Genomic DNA, 23,580 nt, shown 5'->3' with positions numbered 1-23,580 from the left:
TTTTTTTTAGTTTCCCAACACTTCGCTTGTTTTCCTTCGCTGATTTAACGATTATATGGCTCTTAAATGATCATAATTGTACCCGGACATTCGCAAATGAATGTACTGCTTTGACATGCATATTCCACGTCTAAGATTTTCCTTGACTTTCTTTTAGAATTTTTAGATCCTCGCTGACTATAGGGAGTATCGCAGACCATGATGCTAGAAAATAAAATATATATGTACGAGCTCTATTCGTTGATTTTAGTATGATGACTGTAATCATGTCAGCAAAAGCGGCATATGTTTGACATAGGAAGCTCCTATCGCCCTAAATCACGTGAGACCAATAAATGAAATACGAAGACTTATGTTTTACTACCTTTTCTTTTTCATGATCGTCTTAAATCACGCAAGGCCCACAAGTAAATACAAATACTTTTTGTTTCCCTATTCTTTTTTAATGTGAGCGCGAGGCTATAAATAAAATGAGACTTTTGTTTGCTTATTCCACCCTCACTTCCCATTGCTCACTCCACACCGACTAACCAATCACAAGAAATGTGCACCAAGTGAAGCAAACTCTCCCTCTGTTTTGGATATATAGGAATAGGATGCTTAAAATAATCTAATTAGTTGCATCCATAGTGGATTCTACTTGATCTGTGCATTCACATTGTACACTTTTTTAACATGCTACAACCACTACTCAAGTGTGCTAGCATGGACAAACTGTATCTGCAACTATGTGCTAGCATGGATGACTATGTGCTATTTTTCCAAAAATATCAAGTATTGTAATTGCACTGTGTATATCAGTGATAATTAGAGTTTACCGGATCGATGTTCAATTAGTAATGATAGTAAAATAGCAGTAGCAACCAACTACCTTTGTCATTTTTCTTATTACAGGAAATTCAGGCTCGGTTCTAATAAATATAGTGCTCATAACGTCTACATTTTGACCAAGTAGCTAGTAGTACAAGCTCGGTTTCTTTCTAAAAGTCATATTTGCAATAAGGACGAGTAATATTTGAGACCAAGTACTCCTTATATTTCTTTTTCTAAGGCACATGCACATATCAACATTCAATTCTCGTAATCTCCATCCAACAATTAGTATTACAATATGTAAATTTATTGTACAACAGTGATATCACTGTATTCATCTGAAGGTACTAACTTATGATTGTGGTTTGTTGTGACAAGCATTATACTGGAATGGTCCTGTGCATATTTTTTTCAACCATAACTCATTCACTAATGCATCAGTACGGTGCAGCAAGTGAACTGGGGCAGCAAATAAATGGAGATACAAGTTTTACAGTGATATTTGTGAACAAGCTCATAGAATATCTGTGAGCTCCAACTGATATCACGCTCGCTACTCAAACACGGACTAAAGAACACGCATCCTCTCATTTTCTGTAACTAAATCCCACCCATAAAAGCCCACAAACCGAACATGCTTCAATGCAACAGTAATAAACAGACCATAAGATAAGTCTTGCGATCAATGTACGTCTTCCATAATCTGCATTATTTCATACCTCTGGCAGGTAGTGGCGGAGCTAGGAATCAATCTGAGGGGCCGATTGCTGCATTCCGTTTAACTTTAGTGCCGGCAAAGCTCTCGTGATTTAGAAATAAGAGAAACATATAAAGAAGCAGATGAACAACCTTATCGACACCTGACAACGAGCAACAAGCAGGCAGCTTTGCGGTGGTTTGGGAGCGCTTGGGAGGTGCGGAGGTTAGGGACACGTTACCATTGAGCTATTCAGTGCATCGAAGTCTTGCTATGCATGCTGGAAGGGCATGATCAGATCACGCAGGGTCTCTGTTTGTTTCTAGATGAACTGCCGATTGGTTAAAATTGCTGTTGCATTGTTTCTGAGTCCATGGACGGGAGGACTGGTATACTTGGCTCTTCAGAAACTGTACCTGGGCAAGGGGGGCCATGGCCCACCTTCGCCAATGAATAGCTCCTCCAGTGCTGGCAGGGAGGGCTCTGATCCTATTCCTTTGTGGCCTTGAGTATTATCATAGTATTTGGCATTTCAGACCTTTTGGTTCGTCCACTGAAGTAACTGATCCATCAGCAATAACATCACAGTTAGAGCGGTTGAAGCAATAATGGAAGAACGAGAAGCATATTTATGCTTATGCACACCTTATATCCAGTTGTTTTTGTAAGAAGAACAAGAATGATATTATTAACCATAAAACTGTTACTATCAAGGAAAGAAACAGAAAATTTCCAAAATCATAAATGATGTTAAGGAATATGTGTTTGGAAAACATTGCAGTCTTCCCCCAAAGTCCTGCCAATCGTGTTTAATCAACAGAAACAACTCCCCATACACCTTAACTTGACAGAGGGTAATCAAATTAGATCTATGCAAACCATCCAAAACTTGTTAATACGTTTGCGCGCCGTGAACAACCCTTAACAGAATAACAGTTAACACCCAACCCACGCACACATTTTTCCCCATCCACATCGAAGATCAAAAGGGAGACGGGAGTTGATGCTTAACGGTCTTGGGGGATCTGGCGTGAGAGAGCTGCCAGTACTGTCGCCCATACATCTATTGGTCCACCAGAAGATTTGAACAGTCCTAGATACAGGATTGTACACCGAGATGTATCAGACATGGAGACTACGATGTAGTACGGCGTGGTCTATGTGGAGGACAAGGACTGGTCGAGGATTAGAAAACTACTCGTAGCAATTAGAGTAGGACTCTCTGGTCGAATCCAACCAGTACTCTTGTAAAACAACCGACCTGTAACCCTACCCCTGGCATTATAAGGCGAGGCAGGGACCCCCTCCAAACATCATCAATCAATACAATCCAACCAATACATAGGACGTAGGGAATCACACGACATAAGCGGTCCGAACCTATCTAAATCGTGTGTTCGAGTTCACCTTTGAGTTCCTGGTCTTCAGCGAGCCCCACACATAAAACACCACTTCGGATACCCCCTCGGTAGGTTGCCGGGTCTAAACACCGATAGCTGGCATGCCAGGTAGGGGATCTCGCCAAAGATCCATCGGCGAACTCGATGACTCAAATCATCATCAAGCCAACCGTCATGTTCGAAGAGGGCGCGACATTCGTCTTTGACTCCTGGGTCTACATTGTGGATGGCGCTGGAAACTTCCATCGCCACATCGCACCGGACCTGAAGGAAAAGCACTACGACATCAACCTTCGTCACCAAGCTTTGGAGGATTTCGTTGAAAAATTCAACAAAATTTTTGACCTCTTCCGAGACTCGAGGGACGGATCTGAGTACAACTCGACTTCTCCCACCAGTTGGATTGGTTCTCACAAGCTGACGCTCAAGCAATCGTGTGAATCGGTCTATGATACAAATCGATTCTTGTTGGACTCCGAAACTCAGGTACTGTCTACCAAGCTACCCTATCCAGATCTCAATCCAACTCAGATTCGATCGAGGACCTCGACTACTACTTGAATCCGGATGAGGAAATTCCTTTATCAGGTCCACAGCACAGCTTGGTAATCACATCTACTCCACAAGGCAGATTCGTCTATTGACCCGATATGTAGCCATCCGCTCTCGCCAAGGACAGTGAGTCACGCCTTGTCGCCTACCTCGACACTCTCCCATACTAGGAGGGTACCCATTTATCTCATATCTACGAAGAAGACGGCTCTACAGAGATTGTCACATCAAGCTCAGCTAGTTTTTCCTCGGAGTGGGAACTACTCGCCCTCGTTACTCCTCAAATGGGCGATGGCGAAGAGCCACCAGAAAGGCATCCGCGACGTGAGTGCCATCCAGATGACGTGTCTGCGGATGAACTCACCACCAATGTAGAAGGAGAAGAGACCGAAAGTCAAAGGAATCATCGACGTACAAGAAATGCGGCGTGAGCAGATCATCGCCGCCGCCTTGCATCTGACCTACCCATTATGAACTTCGATCACGCATTTGAAACAGTTCAAACGTGTCACCATCACACTCTTGCCACCATTGCATCCATTAATCTGATTACTCAAGCAATGCCACAAGATAAGTACGCCAAGCAACTAGCTCTATTGGCGGAGCATGCATACGAACAACTCGATCGAGAGAGACCGATCAGCTCGGTTCGACGCACCTGTTCCCACGATGGCACTAGCAGCAGGCATCCAAGTCGCCTCGAGGCTGCTAGAAACGAGGTTCCCAGGATCGAGAACCCCAGACCAAGTCAACACAGGGTAGAAGATAGTCAAACGGGACCCTCGGGAGGCCGCGACCACCGTGGGCCCCACCTAGAGCCTAAGCAGCCTCATGACCTCTGCCAGAAGCTCAACCAGAACCGCGACGCTCGTGACATCATCGAAGGGCGCCGCCGCAAATGCGAGCAGGAAGTCGACTACTCGGGAGAAGACTCGGACGGGTTCCCTGCTTTCTCCAAACGAGTACGCAAGATGGTTCTACCCGACAAGTTTAAACCCCCGGGTATTACCAAGTATGATGGCAAGCAAGACCCAGTCCAATGGCTGAGGTGCTACTCGCTATCAGTCCAAGCAGCGGGAGGAAACAATGACACCAAAGTCATCTACTTCCCCATTAACATGGAAGCAGGGCCACTCATATGGCTCGAATCCCTAGAAAGAGGCTCCATCGACACGTGGAGTCAATTAAAGGTGGCATTCACAAACAACTTTGCAGGGGCGATGCAACATCCTGACAACATGATCGATTTATCGCAAATTAAACAACAACAAGGTGAGATGCTGCACAACTATCTACACTATTTTTTCGACAAGAAAGCCACTATTGTGGACATCATAGAACAGTACGCCATAGAGTGCTTCCGGAATGATCTTTATGACCGCCGAATGTTCCAAGACTTTGGCAGAAAATGCCCGAAAGATATTAAGTCTCTCAAGACCATGATACAGGCCTGGGCGGATGAAGAAGACAAAGATATTGAGCAATTCGAGTCTAGTCATAACAGAGGTTAGAAAAACAACAACCATAACAATAGCTAACGCAATGACAAGAACCGCAATGATCGTCCCAATGACAACCGGGGCAACTACTCGGGAGGTTAAAACCGCAAAAGAAAGTCAGACAATACTATCGAGGTGATGTCCCAGTCCTCCAAAAAAAGTAGTGGAAATCAAGAGATGACTCCTTTTAAGGAGCTCCTGAAGAAGCAGTGCCCATGGTACCCACACTCCAAACACTCTACGATGGATTGCATAGGCCTTCGTAGAGTCATGAAAGATCTGCTAGAATCTTCTAGAGCAAAAGACAGGGGCAAGGCCAAAGAAGATGGAGACGAGGATGATAATGGGAAATTCCAGAACACGTCCAACACCATCAATATTATCTTTGATGGCACACCAGGTACTGCTATCGAGTAGTCCCAAAAACTAGCCCTCCGGGAAATCATGTCCATTGAACCAACAACGCCTACGTTCCTTAAGTGGTCCTAGGTGCCAATCACGTTTTCAAGAAACGATCAGTGGACTAGTTTTTCTGACCCAGGATGCTACCCTCTTGTCCTGGATCTAGTAGTAGCAGGCTCTCGACTCACAAAACTACTCATCAACAGCAGCAGTGGCCTCAACGTGCTCTTCGCCAAGACTTTGAGGAAGATGGGCCTCGACGTAATGGATATGCTCACCCTGATGAACTCTTCGTTCTACGGGATTGTCCCGGGTAATGTGGCTGTACCTGTTGGTCAGGTGGTCTTGCCAGTTACTTTCGAGCATACATCTATGGGTCCATCGGGAGGCTTGGACAGTCCTAAATACGGGGCTATACACTAAGTCATGTCAGACATGAAGACTACAGTGCAGGATTGCATGGTCTACGTGGAGGACAAGGACTAGTCGAGGATTAGGAAACTACTCGTAGCAATTAGAGTAGGACTCTCTGGTCGAATCCGACTAGTACTCTTGTAAAACAACTTACAAACTCTGCCCTCGGCAATATAAGGCGAGGTAGGGACCCCCTCTAAACATCATCAATCAATACAATCCAACCAACACATAGAACGTAGGGTATTACGCGACATAAGCGGCCCGAACCTGTCTAAATCGTGTGTTCAAGTTCACCTTCAAGTTCCTAGTCTTCGGCGAACCCCACACATAAAACACTATCTCGGGTACCCCCTCGGTAGGTTGCCGGTTCTAAACACCAACAAGCACCGCTCCCACCTCGTGGACAGAAACCTCATCAGCATCAGGTCCCCCATGAGGTAGACGACGATACCTCGGATAGGATACAATGGAGCCAAGGAAATCGATCTCTTTCCTTCCCACTTTCTAGACTCGTCATAGGTATTGGGTGCTAGGAACGGAAGAGGATAGAAGAGACCGTGTCACCTCTGCCGGTAGAGGAGGAAAAGGAGTTCGAGTAGAGAAACGGTTCGTGGCATTGTGTCACGCTCACGGCTCACAGTCTCACCCACTGCGGGAGACTTCGACTGCGGCCCACGGATCACCTCACCCAATGCATTTTCAGCCCAGTCCCAGCCCTTGCATGCATTTGAATTCAAAGACGACCGTTCCAATAGCAGATTTTCCAAGGCATTTATGTTTCGCAAGTACTGAATATGGTACTAGAGTCTGGGGCACGCCTCCGGCGTGCCTATCTTTCGACTTATTTGTGCAGCAGCATAGATACCGCATGAGAATGTTGTTGTATTTATTCTAAATTAAATCAATTTACAAAAAAAAAACACCATCGCGTGCCTGCTTCCTACCCCTGCACCATGCTACCATCTGTACGATCCGCCTTGATTGTATATATGTCCATGTTCTCTGCAATGTTTTTTTATCGGTAATTCAGTACCTATATGCCATAAAATGGATTCTTATTTGGCAAGTTTAAAACATAAAAGTAGGAAGCCCATGCTCATATGGAGTACACACCTTTTCCTTTTATGTAACCCAGCTTAATTTAGAATTGTTTGATAATTTAGAGTTTAAATATACAGATAATTTCTTGACTCATAGTAGGTCATTTCATCTCTTTCATGATCCTCAGGTTCAAATTTAATTTGATCTTTTTGATACATAATAGCTAACATGGCCTACTGTTAACACAATGCAATGTAATTGATGATTGATGCAGGCTTTCAGCAAATAAATTTGATGATTATTACTTACAGTCATTCTCTTTTGTTTTGTAGCAGATACTGAGGCCTCTCCTAGGAGAAATGTACCAGGGAGTCTAAGTAGCCCTCTCATCAATGTTGGCCAGTCAAGAGAGAAATTGGAAATAGGCATGCCTATGACCCTTCATTTTATTCTTTTCTTTTGCCACAACAGTTCATCATTTAGTGCCACCATAATCTCATATGTATAAACATGAGCATGTGTCATCAGTCTAGTGGCTATAACAGAACAGAAACATGAGCATTAGCCATCAGCCTAATTGCTAGTTTACTGTGCAGCATACCATCCATTATATATTTCTAGTTAGTTATAAAAGGGAAAAAACCTGCCGTTGACTTTTAAGAGCTATTGGCAATTTACTCCAGTGATGCGCAATATTTCCACAGCCAAGTCCCAAAAGATGGCTTTGAAATTTCAAAATAAAATATATGAATGTCCAGTTTTGTGTTTGTATGTTGGTAGCTGGGTAGACTGATATAACAAACTCTATCAGCCAGTAGTAGTGGAGCTACTGTAAGCTCTAAGTGCTAATATCATCATGCATAGATCAACAAGGTGTAAAAATACAGATGGTTTTCTTTCATGACATACAGTCTCAAAAGCTACTTGAATGATACCTGAATCTGAAAATTACATTGGTTTTCTAGTTCTTTTCTCACAAGAATAAGGTGAAGCATCATCTGATGAGATCAAAAGTGTGACAACATTAATGAAGAACCACATAGTAGAGCAAGAAAGATGTCCTGGAGCTTAAGGTATGAAGAGAACGATTCTTCTCGAGGTCAAGGACATGATTCTGGAGTTGGATTTTGCAAGATCTGCACGAAGAGAACAATTCTTCTCGAGGTCAAGGACATAATTCATGACAACACCTTGCATCTTACATTGATATGTATGTGTGTCAGGGTCAAAATAGAATACACAATATCATGGACCCACGTTCATAGAACAAATAATAAGATTTAGCAACACATTCAAAATCAACATATGTAATAATTAGGTTTCACCGGTTCACCCAGGCTTCCCACAGCTGCGCAATAATTTCTCCGGCCTAATTTTTAATGTAATTTTGGAGTTTCAATGGTGGAAATCACATGTCCACCGATGGAAATTGGATAATTAGATTATATTGCTCACGTCTTGTTGTTATTGAGCTAGCACCATTTCAAACTCGTACAATCACAGCCTCACATGTCCACCGATGGAAATTGGATAATTAGATTATATTGCTCACGTATCACAGCCTCATTTTCTACGTCATTTTTTGGCATAACCTTTCCTTAATCGGGTGCACATAATTTTGTAGACAAATCAACTGATTCAAAAGCTGAAACTACATGATAATAAATAGAAAGAACTATGCAATGTTTTAATCACTGCTGACCTGCACCAATCAAAAAGCCTTTTGAGTCTCTCCATATAAATGGGTAGCTTCACTAGGTTACAGATCCTATCGTTTCTTCAAACTAATTAATGACAATAGGATTTAGAAAATTATTGAAGCATAAGTTGAAAATTTGTTTTCAATGGCGCAGTCTTCAGTTGCCCTCTTTTTCTCCAACCTAACTTGAAAAGCATGTCATAAAATTAATGTATTGCTGAGGGAAGTCATATGCAATCAAGCTGTCTAAATGACACAGACAGAGTTTGCAAGCATTAGCTGTAAAAATTGAAACAATCCACAATATTCTCAAAAAGCCATTTTACTAAAGGTCTCAACATCAGGAATGATTTGAGATAATTGCTCACCTCACAACATAGTTAACTCATCACCATCAAGAAATCAAATGGTGTTTCGCAAAAAAAAAGAAAGGGAAAGAAATCAAATGATTGAAATACAGTAGCTGGTGATCTTGAAGCTAATTTTTTGTAGAAATATTCGGTCCGATGCTTGCTTTTGGTATAAGCACCAAGAGTTGGAATTGGGAAGACACCAATTTACTGAAGTGGTTGGTTTATCAGTTTTTTAGTAACTCCATTGCCTACATTTACTGGTGCTAGGGTTGAATAAGGCAAGGCTACAAGCTACTACCAAACCTAGTTAAAAACAGAAGGGGAAAGAAATAAATCTGAACCAGTAGTAGGCATTAAGAATATCGAAAGACACTAACAATGCCTACTAAAGTGTACATATACATATGACAAGAATGACCATCCTGCATTTACAAAATATACAAGCTTGAATTATGGGGATGAGGCTACTGCATTGCTTACTAATCTGGTGCTTATTCTACAATGCCAATCAAAAGAGCAAAAGTATCAAATTCAAATTTAAGAATTGGCCCCAAAGACATTTATTAGACCTAGAGGTAGATAGACCAAAACAGGTATATGTAAGAAAAACAAAAAACATATTATCGATAACACCCACTTATTATATAAAATCACTTCATCTTACATATATGGATTATAAAATATTTGAGCCCAACCTATGGACTGAGGAAAATCTTTAATGGAATCTATATGCTACATACATTTCTATAGGCATTTCAGTCATGAATAATGGACTATAGGAGCAAGCAACAAAATTCTACTATGCTTATATGGACAATCATGGATGAGCAAATGTAGGCATTTAGGTTTGTAGCAACATGATGTACCCCCACACAATTTGCTTGCAAATATAAGAAATTTTACTAATGTTCAACAGTCAAAGGCATACTGGTAATTACACAGAATTTAGAGGGTACTAACAGGTGAAGAACAACCTGCAAAAGAGATGTGATCAGCCAAGTCAACAATGGAAGGCTCCACTTTTGCATAAATATGTACTGTCAGTGAATACCCACCAATACAAAGATTTGACCAGTATACCGAAAGTGACTTATCCAATATCTAGGTATGTCTAAATGTATGTTGAATTGTCTATGCATTTCTTCAGAAACAAGCTGGTGTAGCACAAACTGCCACCCAACAAGCGTAGCAAAAGGCTGTGGTGAGAACTCTGACACCGCGCAAAACATCAAAACCTGCAAATTCGACCAGAGAGGTTCAAAACAAAATTAAGATCATGATCCTAAAGCTAGCTATTTATTCTGCAACCAATTCAAAGTTTTAGACAAGTACAGATATTCAGGTGTGATAGTTGAACATGAACAAAGAATTTAACCTACACAAAGATTAACTAGAGTACTGGACACACCATTGGTTAGCACTACTGAATTAGCATCCATGTATGCATAAATAGGTTCTTGTCTAGAACCAAGCAAGGCACATAAATGTGCAATGCCAGTTTGTGCCTGAGATAAGTCTACCTGTTGTGTTGAAAAAAATGAAGCATAAAGAGCCACACTGTGCACAAAAATCTACGACCAAAAAGCAAGAATCATATGGATCTCATTACTAATCTAGTATGAAAAAGGTCCATAGAAAAAAAAGAGATGGGCAATAATGTCAAACATAGGGATTAGTATCATGTAGTAGTAGGGCTTAAAGATTTGAGAGTTCTTCTCAAAGCAAAAACTGTCAGTATATCCTAAAGCACATATGTGCGGTAAAGAATTAAGTTGCCAGATCAGCTCCTGATCTCCATGTTTACTTAACAACATGTGCAATTAAGAAATATTTTCATGTATGATTCAATAAGATACGGAAATTTCCTTTTAATCTTATATGCAAACAAAATACACGAGCTCCAGTTAATTGTTCAATTTTAAACCAAGGTACCTAAAATAGTAAAGCTATCCAATGGTTAGGTGAAGAAACAACAGCTGTCACAAGAAAGAGACACCACTTATGGCATATGAAATCTTCCTCACCTTTTCTAGATAATAATTTTTGCTGGTGAGTTAGAAAGTTAGCATTTGTTTCCTCCAATGTGAAATAACAGTCTTAGGAAATTTCTGACAGTCATGTTACAACCAACCCGAGAATTTTCATTATTAATAAACCAAAGTTGTTAGCTGTTACAACACTCCATCTTAAAAAGTATACTTAACACCAGAAGGCTCTTTATTGGTTCAATTGCAAAGAACTGGAGCTCTTTCTATACCAAGTTCGTTGGGTGCTACTGTGCTAATATATGATCAAAATGAATCCTGAAATATGACATGAAAGGCTGGAACTAAAGACAAAGTTAGGTGATTATCATATTTGTACTATTAGCTGTGGCCAATGAATTTGTGCTGGCCTCTGAAGGCCAAGCCTTTGCCGGGGCACCAAAAGGATTAGTGCCAGTACTACGAGATGTATGCCAGAATTCAATACTGAAACACGTCCAATCCTAGAAGGAAGCAAAAAAAGGTTAAATGTTGACTTTTCTATATTGTGCAAAGGTTGAATTTACATTATAAGAAATTAAATGCATAATGGTTGAAACAAGATGGCTTTCCTGATTTGCACAATTTACGCTTTCTGAAAGTTGTTACAGACTTATCAAGTTACCGTCAGGATCAAGAAGTCTCCACATCTCATGAGCTTAATCTCCTTGACATTGCACATACATAAACTTCAATCTTTTCCATCCCTCTGCAGATAGATAGCTTCTCAAATCCTCGCAAGTAGGCATTAGCTTTACGAAAACACTGGTATCACGAATCTGAATAGAATATATCATGGGTAAGATGATAAAGTAAATATATAAAGGTAAACTAATGAAAAAACAATTAAGTTGAGTGAAAGAATTAAATTTCAAGACCCCATCCTCACTAAAAGAGTGGGGAAAAGAAGCTAACCATTAGGAAGGAGAATGGAGGTACGCTAATAAATAAAGAAATGATGGGAACATCCCAGTTCATACTTCATAGCCTATGCAATATAACTGCAAGGGAATAGCATTTGTTTTTTACTTTGTTCCTAAATCATTTTATCGCTATAACTTGTATATTATGTTCAAATCATGTTTTCTTAAAAATGAAAACAATCATTATCTTTTTCAAAGGCAAACAATTGAATATTATCATGAAACAAGAAATGCTCCTAAAATTTGGGAACCACAGAATCAAAAAAGGTTAATGCCAGATGACATAACACTCCTAAATGCTTTGGAGGAGCCCTATTGAGGTCTTCAAATTTGCAGTTGTAAGATTCAGGGAGATCTTAGTTGTAAAAAATAACATGTACAAATCATTTATGTCTTGAAAAAAATTACAAGGTAACTCATCCACAACTTTCCTGATGGTCATGGAAAACATCCAGAGTTTCAGGTTCAGGCACACTAATGATGGCATGGGAGTATTATATTCCGTGAATTTGCTGGATGACCACAACTTCCAACAGCTTACTCTTTGGTCAAGGCCAGTAGAGAAAGCCCAGGTACCGTCTGTCCAGATTCCTAACAAAAACATGCATATGCATATATGCCTAACTCCAACGAAACAGAAAGAAACGGTGGAAAAATATGAACTACATTGATTCGAATGGTGACAAACCTTTAATTGCTGCACTATGAGCTGATGGGATGTTATGTTGATATAAAATTTTAAGTGTACCATTGTCATGCGAGTTTAGCCTAGCTGTGGTAGTTGAGCAGTCCTCTAGAGATCCTACTGTGAAGCTGAAGCACTGGACAGCCTGATCATCCCCACCACTTATGATGCAGTATGACTTGTTATTTGTTGAGGATGATATGTGGAGACAATTAACGCCTGACTGGTGGACACCGGATAATAATAGTATTAGCCTCAATTCAGGTACGTCACATGATTGGGTACTTGAAGGTATCTCAGAATTTGAGCCATCACTTCCTTCATGCACTGTGTTGTGAGCATTTTCCACACCAGGAGTTTCAGATGAATTTTCAGTAGCATATGGGGTACTCGGGTTGCTCCGATCAGGCAGTGATGTATCTCCATCTCTCTTCTTCAAAGAATGGTTTTCCAGTGATCTCCATCAGCGACGACCGCCTTGGCTCCCTTTTCCTAGCCTGGGACGCATTTGACAATCAATACTCCTGTGTGGTTGTGTCTCAGATATTAGTTGCATGAAGCCATGAACGATCTCTTCAGGTTCCAGAAAGTAATGCTACCATCTGTGGTTCCACTCACAATAAGGTATCTATCTTTAGCATCATCCGAAAATCAGAGTGATAATTTCATTAAGATAAAACCATGTCACGACATGAGAAAAGAAAATAGAGCTGACCTTTATAGTGGCTAGCATTGATGATAATATGCCGCAGCTCCAGAACTGGTGATGCCTGTGGAACTAACAAGGCAACATCAAACCTGTACAAAATGGAAGCAACGACTCAGAGATACGACCAAGAACACTACAAATAGGAAATTTGTCTCAGAAATTCAGAATGCATACCATAATCGAGAAGGCAACAGAAGAGCACGGAGCACAATCGTTGCGTCTGAGCAAGCAGCAGCAACAAAGCATACTGTCAACCAGCGACAAAAGGAAGTTTACAGGATGCAAGAGAATGAAAGAAAGGCTATGCTAGCTAGATTCTGTACTGCAACAGCACATGTATGGCAATATAGAATATAGGTACATGGTTTTGAAACTGCTATAAAAAGGCTTAACAGGGACTAAGATCTGAGGAAGCAACACATAGTAGGTTCCAGGAATGACAAATATACATGAACACTTATAGATTGATGTAACCAATCCATTTTCCATTTCGTTTTTTCAGAATATAATCTACATGCACGCATAGATGTAAGGATGAGGGAGGAACGTAGGTCATAGGCCTCACCTTTCAGGGGCCTAGAGGCATACGGAGGTGGCTGCATGGACCTGGAGTGTGTTACCGTGCCGCTCCCGTCTTGCTGTGGCCGTCCTTCCATAGAGCCGGCATAGATTTACTGCACGAGTGGCACTGGCTCGAGGAGGGCGAGCTCTAGGCCGCTTGTGGAGAGTGCTCCAAGCTGCAGGCAGAAGAGCGCCTTGGCCCGATGCAGACCGCGCAAGCGGGGAGCGAGGACCGAAGGTGCGGGGCCACTGTGAGCCCGCACGAAGGGGTGGGAGGTGCAGGGCCGCTGGCGGGAATGGGTGACGCTGACGAGGCACCCCAAACCCTAATCGCCTAGCGGCGAGGAGAATCAGAGAGTGGGAGGATGCTGTGGAGCGGCGCGGCACCGGGAGTGGCCGAAGAGTGGAAGGAGAGGAGAGGTACGGGAATACGGCAGCTGCAAAGAGCAGCACGGGCGCAGCGTCGGAGGCATCGGTCGTCGGGGAGGGCGGGAGGATGAGAGAGAGGGGAGGATGCGGAGAGAATTGGGAGGGCGCAGCGGCTCGGGGCGAAGCGTGTGTCGCAGCGCGATTGCGGCGGGGTTCTTTGGAAAATGAACGGCGGACAGTTTTTTTCAAAAATGACGCGAAATCGGAATTTTCTCTTCTTAGTGTTAAAATATTTTGGAGCTTAGGGAGCATGCCGCAAATAAATAGAATGTGGTTACTGTTGTTCTCTTCTTAGTGTTAAAATATTTTGGAGCTTAGGGAGTATGCTGCAAATAAATAGAACATGGTTACTGTTGGCGAGAGGCCTCCCTAGACCCGAAGTCGATTAGCGGAGAACTGAAGAACTTTTTTGCAAAATTCCACACGCCTCTCGCCGCAGGACCCCCAGACCCTCGGAATAGGGGTCCTGATAGATGAACATGAACATATACCCTTGTTCTTCATTCGCTGCACATGAAGGGACGCGTTGGAAGTTGAACGCCATTCCGATGATAGAAAAAGTAAACAGGCCGGTGAAATGCAAATGCATTTCCCTCTTCTAAACATATGCTTCATGGTCGAGAACACTGATCGATTTCTGCGAAAGTTGTTCATATGCATGGGCCATATAATTCTTCTCCAGAGAACACACCAATCGGAAATGATTTCATATATATCTTCCCAGCATAGGAACCAACCCTTTCAAGCTTTCATGATCGACTTCGTGCTGCATGCATGGGTAATACCGGAAGTGGCCACCAGCTTTAATTACACTGTCTCACCAAATCCCAAGCTGCATGATCGGAGTAGTATGTATCATCCTATGGCCTAAATCGAACTAGTAGTCCCACACCGCCGCCAGAACACCCCATATATTCAACCGGGCCCTACCGCCATGGCCTTCGGAGCACAGAGCCACAAAACTAAGTTCACTAGTGGAAATCGTAGTTTCGGTGACGAACGGTTTTCGTACTGTGAAGGGTAAATTCGTCACAAAGAAAGTTTTGTGACGAATTTCAATCCATCAAAAACAGAGCGTCAAGTTTGTATTTTCGTGATGAACTGGCCAAAAACATCATGTGATGAAAAAACTTTCATCACGGAACCATTTTCCGTTCTATGATGCGTCGCAAAAACATCACAGAACTTCGGATCCATGTGTCCCTGCCCACGCTGGCAGGTGACGTGGTGCCATCCACGCTGGCAAGTGACGTGGCCCAGACACGCTGACACATGATGTGGCATCGTCCATGCTGGCATGTGCCGTGTAATTCAGCACGTGTCGCAAAGAGGACAGCCACATGGCTAGATAGCATAGGGCCATGTGTAATGATTCTATTCACCCACGTGTCGTCGTCCCGTATGGACACATGTCATCTTTTCAATCGGTCCATGTGTCACTTTGTTACGTGTCCACGTGTTGATTTTCCGTTTGTCCACGTGTCATTTTCCCGTTTGTCCATGTGTCATTTCCCAGTTTGTCCACGTGTCCTTTCCATGTTTATCCACATGTCATTTTCCTATTGGTCTACGTGTCTTTTTCCTACGGTTCCACATGTCAAGTCCATAGTGTTCCACGTGTCATTTCACGGCTGCTCCGCGTGTTATTTTTTAGAGGTCCATATGTCTTTTTCTTATTGGTCCACGTGTTAATTTCTCATCTGTCCACGATTCCATTTCAATTTATGACACATGTTCTTTTATGTTTGGTCCACATGTTAGTTTCCCATTAGTACACGTGACAGTTTCTTATTGGACCATGCGTCCATTTTTTGATGTTACACGTGTCCATATCATGTATGTCAGAACCATTTCATCACAGAACACCAAATGATACAGCAGAATTCATAGAAAGTTCACCACAATTAAGTTACAACCAGTTCATGGCACCACCATTAGTTAACTGACAGTTCAGAGCCACATAAGTTCATAACACAAGCACCAGAGATCACGACGGAATACCAAGTAGTGCTGACAACAGTTCCACACACATAGGATTAGGGCTGAGAAGAGGTACCAGGGGTGTTTAGGTTCAAGATCTTCATAAGGATGACATTGCTCTCATCCTGTTGCTTCTTGAGCTCCTCGTACTATCTTTGAGTTCTCGCCAACGCTTCCTCTGCTACTTCAGTCTTCTTCTTTAGTTCTTTCACTTTGTCGGTGTTTAAACCCGACAACCTACTGGGGGTGGCCGAGGTAGTGTTTTGGTTAGTGGGGCTCATTGAGATCAAGAACTCAAAGGTAAATGCATACGCACGATTTAGACATGTTCGGGCCGCTAGATTGTGTAATACCCTACGTCTAGTGTGTTGGTTGGATTGAATTTCTTTAGAGGGGGTCCCTGCCTCACCTTATATTGCCGGAGGCAGGGTAACAGGTCGGTTGATTACAAGAATACTAGTTGGATATGACTAGAGGAGTTTTACTCTTATTACAATGAGTACAAGAATACTAGTTCCTCTCTTTCCATATAGACTACACCGTCTTGCACTATGGTCTCCATGTTAGATGCATCTCGGTGTCCAGCCCCATATTTAGGACTATCCAAACCTTCTGGTAGGCCCATAGATGTATGTATGGCACACTTGTTGATCGAGAACAGTTGAACCTTGTTTCTTATTTTTCAGAAGCAAGTTCTCGACGAATCGCTTCTTCACCAGCTGACTGAGACTTGGAGGAGCTTGTAGGTATACGAGCATTCTTCAAGAATGTGGTGTTGGAGCTGTTCTGCGAGAGGAACTTGGAAACCACATCAGTACTAGGCAATGGTGGCTGCCCATCAGCAACAGGTTCGGCCCGCATAGTTTCCATTTGTCGCATCTAAAATGCAAAGATGAAATATTAGTTTACTTATTATAGTAGTGTTAATATAACACAGCACCGAAAGATACGGGTAGCTATGAATATTAAAACTATATGATGTAGCATGTACGGAAAAGTGTTGGAGAAAGAAGGATAAAAATATGGAAGAAGGATTTGATAAATGTTTTAAGAATCATGTAAGTTAATGAATGACATAACAATAGACTCAACTTTATATGTTTGTATGTAGATCATGAAGCTGCATGATCAAAGTAGTACGTATCATCCTATGGACTAATCGAACTAGTAGTCCGAACGCCCCGTACATGCAACCGGGCCCTACCGCCATGGCCTTCGGAGCACGGAGCCACAAAACTAGCAAGTTTGTTCGTGTAATTTTTAAACCTCAGAACCAGAGTTGGGGCAAATGAAAAAAGAAAAAGAAAACGTGGTGAGTACAAATGCAAGGCACTCGAAGCACGCGCGCGCGCGCCGCGCGCGCAACGCAGAGAGTTGGTGTTCTAGCTAGTTAAATAAACGGAAGAAAAGCCATGAAATTCATGCACCTTGACCGATCGATCTCATTGTATATATAACAGCAAAAAAATATTCTTAATGCACAAACTAATCAATCGTGAAATTTTTAAAATTTAATTTGGTATATGCACATAGCAAGGAAAGCGAGAGAAAAAAAACAGATCATCACACATCATACATGCATACACATCATTATATGGTCCCATGCATCCTCCGCCGAAGATTCCACAAGTTGCTCATATACCCATCTACGGCAGATGACCTTATTAAGTGGAGGTGGAAGAGCCTAGCACAGTAGCACCATCAACACCAACTTAACTTTTTTTTAAAATCTAAAGCAGCAAGCTAGCTAGTATCACGAAGAAGGGCAGTAAATATTGCTAATTCTATAGTACGTTTCTACTATATATTACCATCAGTTCATAACCTGGATGCGCTAATTAACTACAACAGTAGGAGTAATTCACACAACGCATGCAATTTACCAGCGCCGACATGACGTAAAGATCGATATTGCCATGCATAGACACGAATTTGATGGACGGGTTCAGGATCCAGCTAGCTGATGAAACTTGACCGGCCACAAGCGACGACGGCGCGGTGTGTCCCCCCCTGTGCCGGAGACGCCTGATCTCAGCTAGCTGCTGCTTGCTCTAGGCCGGCAATGGAAGCTACTAGCTACCACTACCAGATGAAGCTCATCTCGGCGTTTGCGCGCGCGGCGTCGTCGTCTTCGTCGCGGGATGGTGAGTGGACGTGGCGGCCCTCGTAGGTGGTGATCACCATGCGGGGATCCTCCGCCAGCCGCTCCACTCGCTTCTTCACCCGGCAGTTGTCCTGCGTGCAGCGGTAGTAGCTCCTGCATCATACAATAAAAATATTATTGCCACTATTCAGGTTATCTCTTATTCTGTGCTACATGTACTCTAGTAAAATGGATGCAAATCGGTTATATATTATTTGGATATATCAACTGGATTAATTTGGTTGATCTTTCGTTTTTCCGCTAATGATGAGACCCTGCTTGTCACCCCCAGCTATAGCTTGGTTAGGTCAATTACCTCGTCAGTTGATTTTGTCACCACGATTTTCGAGAAATCTCTTGCCACCCTTTTGATCATTTTTCAATATTTGAAACTTCCTCGGATATATATATATATATATATATATATATATATATATATAATAGGTTAATTATGACGATAAAGTTAAGCTTAAAAGTGTCACTAACTAGTACACCTAATCTAACCATGGTTGAAAGAAGCTCACATGGCTTGCTTTGAGCACTGTTAACTTTGTCATGTATAGAGTGTTAGACACGGACACATGCACGGCACAGTGACAGTAGACTATCTGGTGCAGTTGGTAGACTCCTGTTAATTTGTTCACTGCTACAACTCGATCTACAAGTCTACAACTAGCTAGAAGTACTGCTATTTTTTGATCACTTACTTTTGACAAACATATAATTCTATATAACTGATTAATTATACATAGGTAGTACGTACTGCTTTGTCCCTGGTCGTTAAAGTACACCGATTGGAAATCTCAATCATGGCCTGACACATCGACAATGAAAATGCAGAGAGATAATAATAATATTCCAGGCTACCCAGGTAGCATCATTTCACTCAGCCTAAGGGCCATAGATTGATAAAGATGCGGTAATAATTACAAGAACAAAAAAACTTGGCCCCTTTGCAAAGCTCAAATCCACCTTTTCATCATCATCCTGCCCTTTACCAAACAGTAAAGATTCTCCCCGCCCAAGGCCAGCCAGTTCAAAGCAGATATCCCATGGGGGAAAAAGTTAAACATTGTAATAACTTTCTTGTGTAAAAGTAATAGGGTTTTCAATCCCATTAACCTAACTCTTTTATAGTGTACAGGTATGTCTACAGCTAGGCTATATATTAAGTCAATGCCAAACTATTCCTCTACTGAATCGACGATAATACAAAAGACAACAGCCTTATAACCCACCAATTTATGCTAATAGTTCATCTGACGCGGATCTCAGTGTCATCGCGTTCCCCTTTCACTTGCTTTGTACCTTGGGTAAACTCTCTTTTTTTTTCAAAGTAAAAAAGAGGAAAGAAGATAGATGATTGCCGAGATTTGCCAAGTGATTGGAAAAGGCCATGGGATGGTGTGATTCAGACACCAGAGGGAAGGAGGTGTTTCCGAGTGCCATCATTGCAAATGGCTAATCGGATTGGACTGGATGCTGGGCTCATGTCTGGTGCAGCGTGTGGGTCAATGCTTGGCATTGCCTGCCATGATAGCCATTCAGAGATCCATAGATACATAGGATTCACACCCACACACACACACACGCGCTTCTAGGTACGTCTGGTGGTTTGATGATTTGATCTGGGCAGGGAGAAGATATAGATCGTGTCATGTCGTCATTTTTAGATAGTCCTTGACTAACTCCGTATCTAAGGCTAAGCAAGTGAATTTTTAGAAGAATTGCATCAATATTTGTTTATGTAAAATTATAGGACTTCTATTTGGTAAATATCGGTATTTTTGATACTTTTAATTTGTTGCGATCGTTGTTGCTTACGCTAGTACACATGGGATGAGTGGACGTTAGTGGAACTATTAGATGCTGCAATGAGTATTCAACCTACTACTACTACTTGTTAGGATGCACGTCATTCTCTACTTGCACAGAGGCGCAATAGCCAATATACAGGACCCACATGAAAATGGATTAATTGATCCTTAAGCTTAGCGTATTATGTGATATGTTCTAATAACAGCAAATTAAATACCATCTATCACGAAAATACCATATTTAATATACACTAAACGAAAAGAAACAATTTTTCAGTGATCTAAGAATGGTATTCTCGCGACAAGTTACCTTTTTCTGGAAGCAAAATAGCTTATCCTTAATGAGAAACTACACAGTATCAGGGATCAAGTTTAGTTAGGTGGTATAGACAAGAGGGGGACCAGGGACACAGCAAAGTCATCTTAGGACCAGCTTTGCAAACACTTTTTCCTTTTCAGATCCAATGACTAGCACTTTAGAAAAAAGCAACTGTAGGATTGTGGAAAGGTTTGTGAGAATGCTATCTGGTTTACTGCTTGCAGAAGTGCATGAACTATTTACAAAAGTGAGTTTTCTGTGGGAAGGTTTCAGCATTTTATTTCTTCTCTTTTTTATTTTTTTGGCTTTCTTTGAATAAAACCTTGAACTATGCATAGCAAGATCATAATTAGACTGGAGTAATAGTTAGTACAATTGGTTATTAACTATATATATTCCCTCCATCTCCAAAAAAATCATCCAGTGATTCAAAATTTGTCCCACAATTCCCATTTAGTATGCGCATGTGCATGTGCATGTGGCAGTCAATTGGCGCCAAATATAGCTATTTAGCAAGCCATCGATTTCACATATTTGCTAGTTTGTCCTAGAATTCCTATGATGAATTGTTTTTTGGGGGGACAGGGGGAGTATAGAAGACCAATTAATTTTGTTACATTGAAATGTATTTTAATTTTCTATGTAATGTTCGTTCCGATAGTCACTTACAATCAACTTGACTGGTTCTTAATGTAGGAAGAAGCAGGAAGTATGGTCAATATGGATAATGATTTGTCTAATGTAAAAGTTTGTATCTTCAAGAAATAAGACAAAATTTTGATGCACACTATATTTATCATCATTCATATATAAAAGAACCTATGATTTCCTTTCAGAAAATGATAATAGCAAGATGTATAGAAAGAATAAAAATACTGTAAAGAAGACTAAACGTACTAAATATATTAAGCAGTTGTTTTAAAAATATGTGTTGCCATAGTTAATCACAATTGTGATCTCAATTTTTGTTTAACAATAAGTATTAAAATGATATCTGTACTCCAATTAATATTATTCTTCCTTAGTTATGAAACATTTGCTGTATATTTGATGCATATGATCAAAGTAACTAGACAATGGTCTAGCTTCAGTAACATATTTGAAATGTATATCTCTCTGCTGCGAAATGTCTAGTCGTTTGGGTTTCTATCGTGAAAGTTTTTGGCACATAAAAAATTATCAGTTTCCAGTAAAGCTTATAAAGATATACTTTGTGGAAAAATAGGGTCATTGGCCCAAAATTAAATGGCTTGTCACATTGCCCTTTATGAACTGAAAATGGTGAGTGTAAGATCAATGCAATTTTATCAAAGTTGAAAAGACATAAAGGAGGTATGTTTTTGTTGACCACGACATAGATGAAATTAATCTTCTTAACAGTACCCTTAAGCAGAACAAACATGATAATTAAGGTAAGATCCACGTTTAAGTTAATATGAGCAAGCCAATCCCCTAGTCTAGAGAAACAGCAGATAGTATAGTTTATACTTTTGCATTTTGATTGTATTTTATGGGCGCTCTCTTTTGATGTAACTATATAATCTACTGTAAACAGTGTAGAACTTTCTCTTATTTCTTTTCATGGATTAACAAAGTGAATATCCTGGATTTTTTATTCCCATTTGTTTATTGTTTATTTAGCTGATGATATGTTGTTGAGGTGCACTAAATAAGGCAGCAGCAGTTGCTTATATTATTTGGATTCAACTTAGAAGGAAAATTTAATCCATTTGAAACGCATAAAAATCTATATAATCTTGACCTATTGTCTGTTGGACAAAGAATCTGAAATCAGAAGTTAAGCCCCTGGTGGGTGTAATGTAGGAGTAGTTAACAAAAACAATTATCCTAAAAGATTAGCCTGCACAGCTAGGAATAAATTAATTAATTAACTAATTAAATCCATACTATATGCATAGCCACATATTCTGCTGGATAATGATCGATCATATAATTACTTAAGTTTTGAGTTGATCTCTAAACTGAACATCAAATTTCCCTCGCCTTACTGAAACCCACCACTCGTCGCAAAATATCCCCAAAATCTTAAATTAACTTTGCAACAAAAACGATGTATATCATGGAACCAAATTAAAGGCCCTTATCGATCTATATACAGTATATATGTGATCATTCAGCCATGGCATGCATATGGAACTGATGATGAGAATTGGGAGCAAATGTGCAAGTGCATCGACGTCCGTGCACAGCTAGCTGAACATGCATGCGTATGTGCAGATGCAAATGAAGAAGCAGCCGGTGACTGGTGGTATATGCTGTACCTGGGGTGCTGCGTGTTCTTGACGACCTTCTGGCCGTACTTGCGCCACTTGTAGCCGTCGTCGAGCACGTCGACGTCGCTCATCGTCTTGAAGCAGAACCGCGGCTCCCGCACCTTCCGCCGCGCCTTCCCTCCGCCGCCGCCCGCCTTCTTCATCCTCACCGCGCCCACCCCCAGCGCCGCCGCCGCCGCGCCGTTGTGACCGCCGGCAGCCAACCCCTCGCTCACCGCCGCAGCGCCCTTCCCCCGATGCCTGCCCTGACCTTGGTCATGCCCTTCATCACAGGTCGACCTGTAGAGAGAGAAAGCGACAACGCCGTCACGCGCCATACACACAAGGAACTTTTCTTTGGGGGAGAGAGGGAGAGGGAGAGAGATCTGATCTTACCATGGGTGAGGAGGAGGAGGAGGCGATGACCTCGTTGGAGGGGAAACGTGCGCTGCATGGAGGTGGTGGAGGGTGGGGGGAGGGATGGTGGACGAAGGCGCGTGCGAGGAGGAAGACGAGGTGGTGGCGGTGGTTGGGTGGTCTAGGAGAAGCGAGCTGTAACCTAGAACGCCATGGTGGGCGAGGGAGCTCGTTGGCGGAGGAGAGGGCTGGAAGGAGAAGGTTATGGTGGGGGTGGAGGAAGCTGCCGCCGCCGCCGCCGCCATGGCGTCGCCGGCGGTGGACGAGCTGTGCTGGCCGTGGCCCAGCGCCATCACCGCCCTCCCTGGCGACGGGAACATCTCTCTCTCAGCTTCCCTTTCTACTTTGTTCCTCTCTCTAGCTTTGCTTTCCCAAGTAGGAGCAAAGTGCATGTGAGCGGGGATCGATCGTGGATTCGTGGCCGGCG

General features: G+C 42.0%; 1 protein-coding gene across 1 annotated transcript; it reads right to left on the bottom strand.

Moving 5' to 3' along the window:
• Positions 1 to 17,721: 17,721 nt before the first annotated feature.
• On the bottom strand, positions 17,722 to 23,580 carry LOC117854606 (uncharacterized). The gene is made up of 3 exons (XM_034736835.2): positions 23,133 to 23,580; positions 22,746 to 23,036; positions 17,722 to 18,441 (listed from the first exon to the last, which is right to left on the bottom strand). Exons 1-3 carry the CDS (start codon positions 23,543 to 23,545, stop codon positions 18,267 to 18,269), a joined length of 879 nt encoding a protein of 292 aa, XP_034592726.1. The 5' UTR covers positions 23,546 to 23,580; the 3' UTR covers positions 17,722 to 18,266.

Source organism: Setaria viridis, chromosome 5, assembly GCF_005286985.2.
Source record: "Setaria viridis chromosome 5, Setaria_viridis_v4.0, whole genome shotgun sequence".
Taxonomy (NCBI): domain Eukaryota; kingdom Viridiplantae; phylum Streptophyta; class Magnoliopsida; order Poales; family Poaceae; genus Setaria; species Setaria viridis.
Note: the sequence above shows the minus strand (reverse complement) of the source record. Positions and strands in the feature narration are given on the sequence as shown.

Bases quoted from the DNA above. Each gene is read 5' to 3' on its own strand.
- LOC117854606 (XM_034736835.2), bottom strand. From the start codon at position 23,545: ATGCACTTTGCTCCTACTTGGGAAAGCAAAGCTAGAGAGAGGAACAAA. The intron at 23,037-23,132 runs GTAAGATCAGAT...CTCTCTCTACAG, and splicing joins CCTCCTCCTCCTCACCCATG to GTCGACCTGTGATGAAGGGC. The intron at 18,442-22,745 runs GTACAGCATATA...TGTATGATGCAG, and splicing joins AAGAACACGCAGCACCCCAG to GAGCTACTACCGCTGCACGC.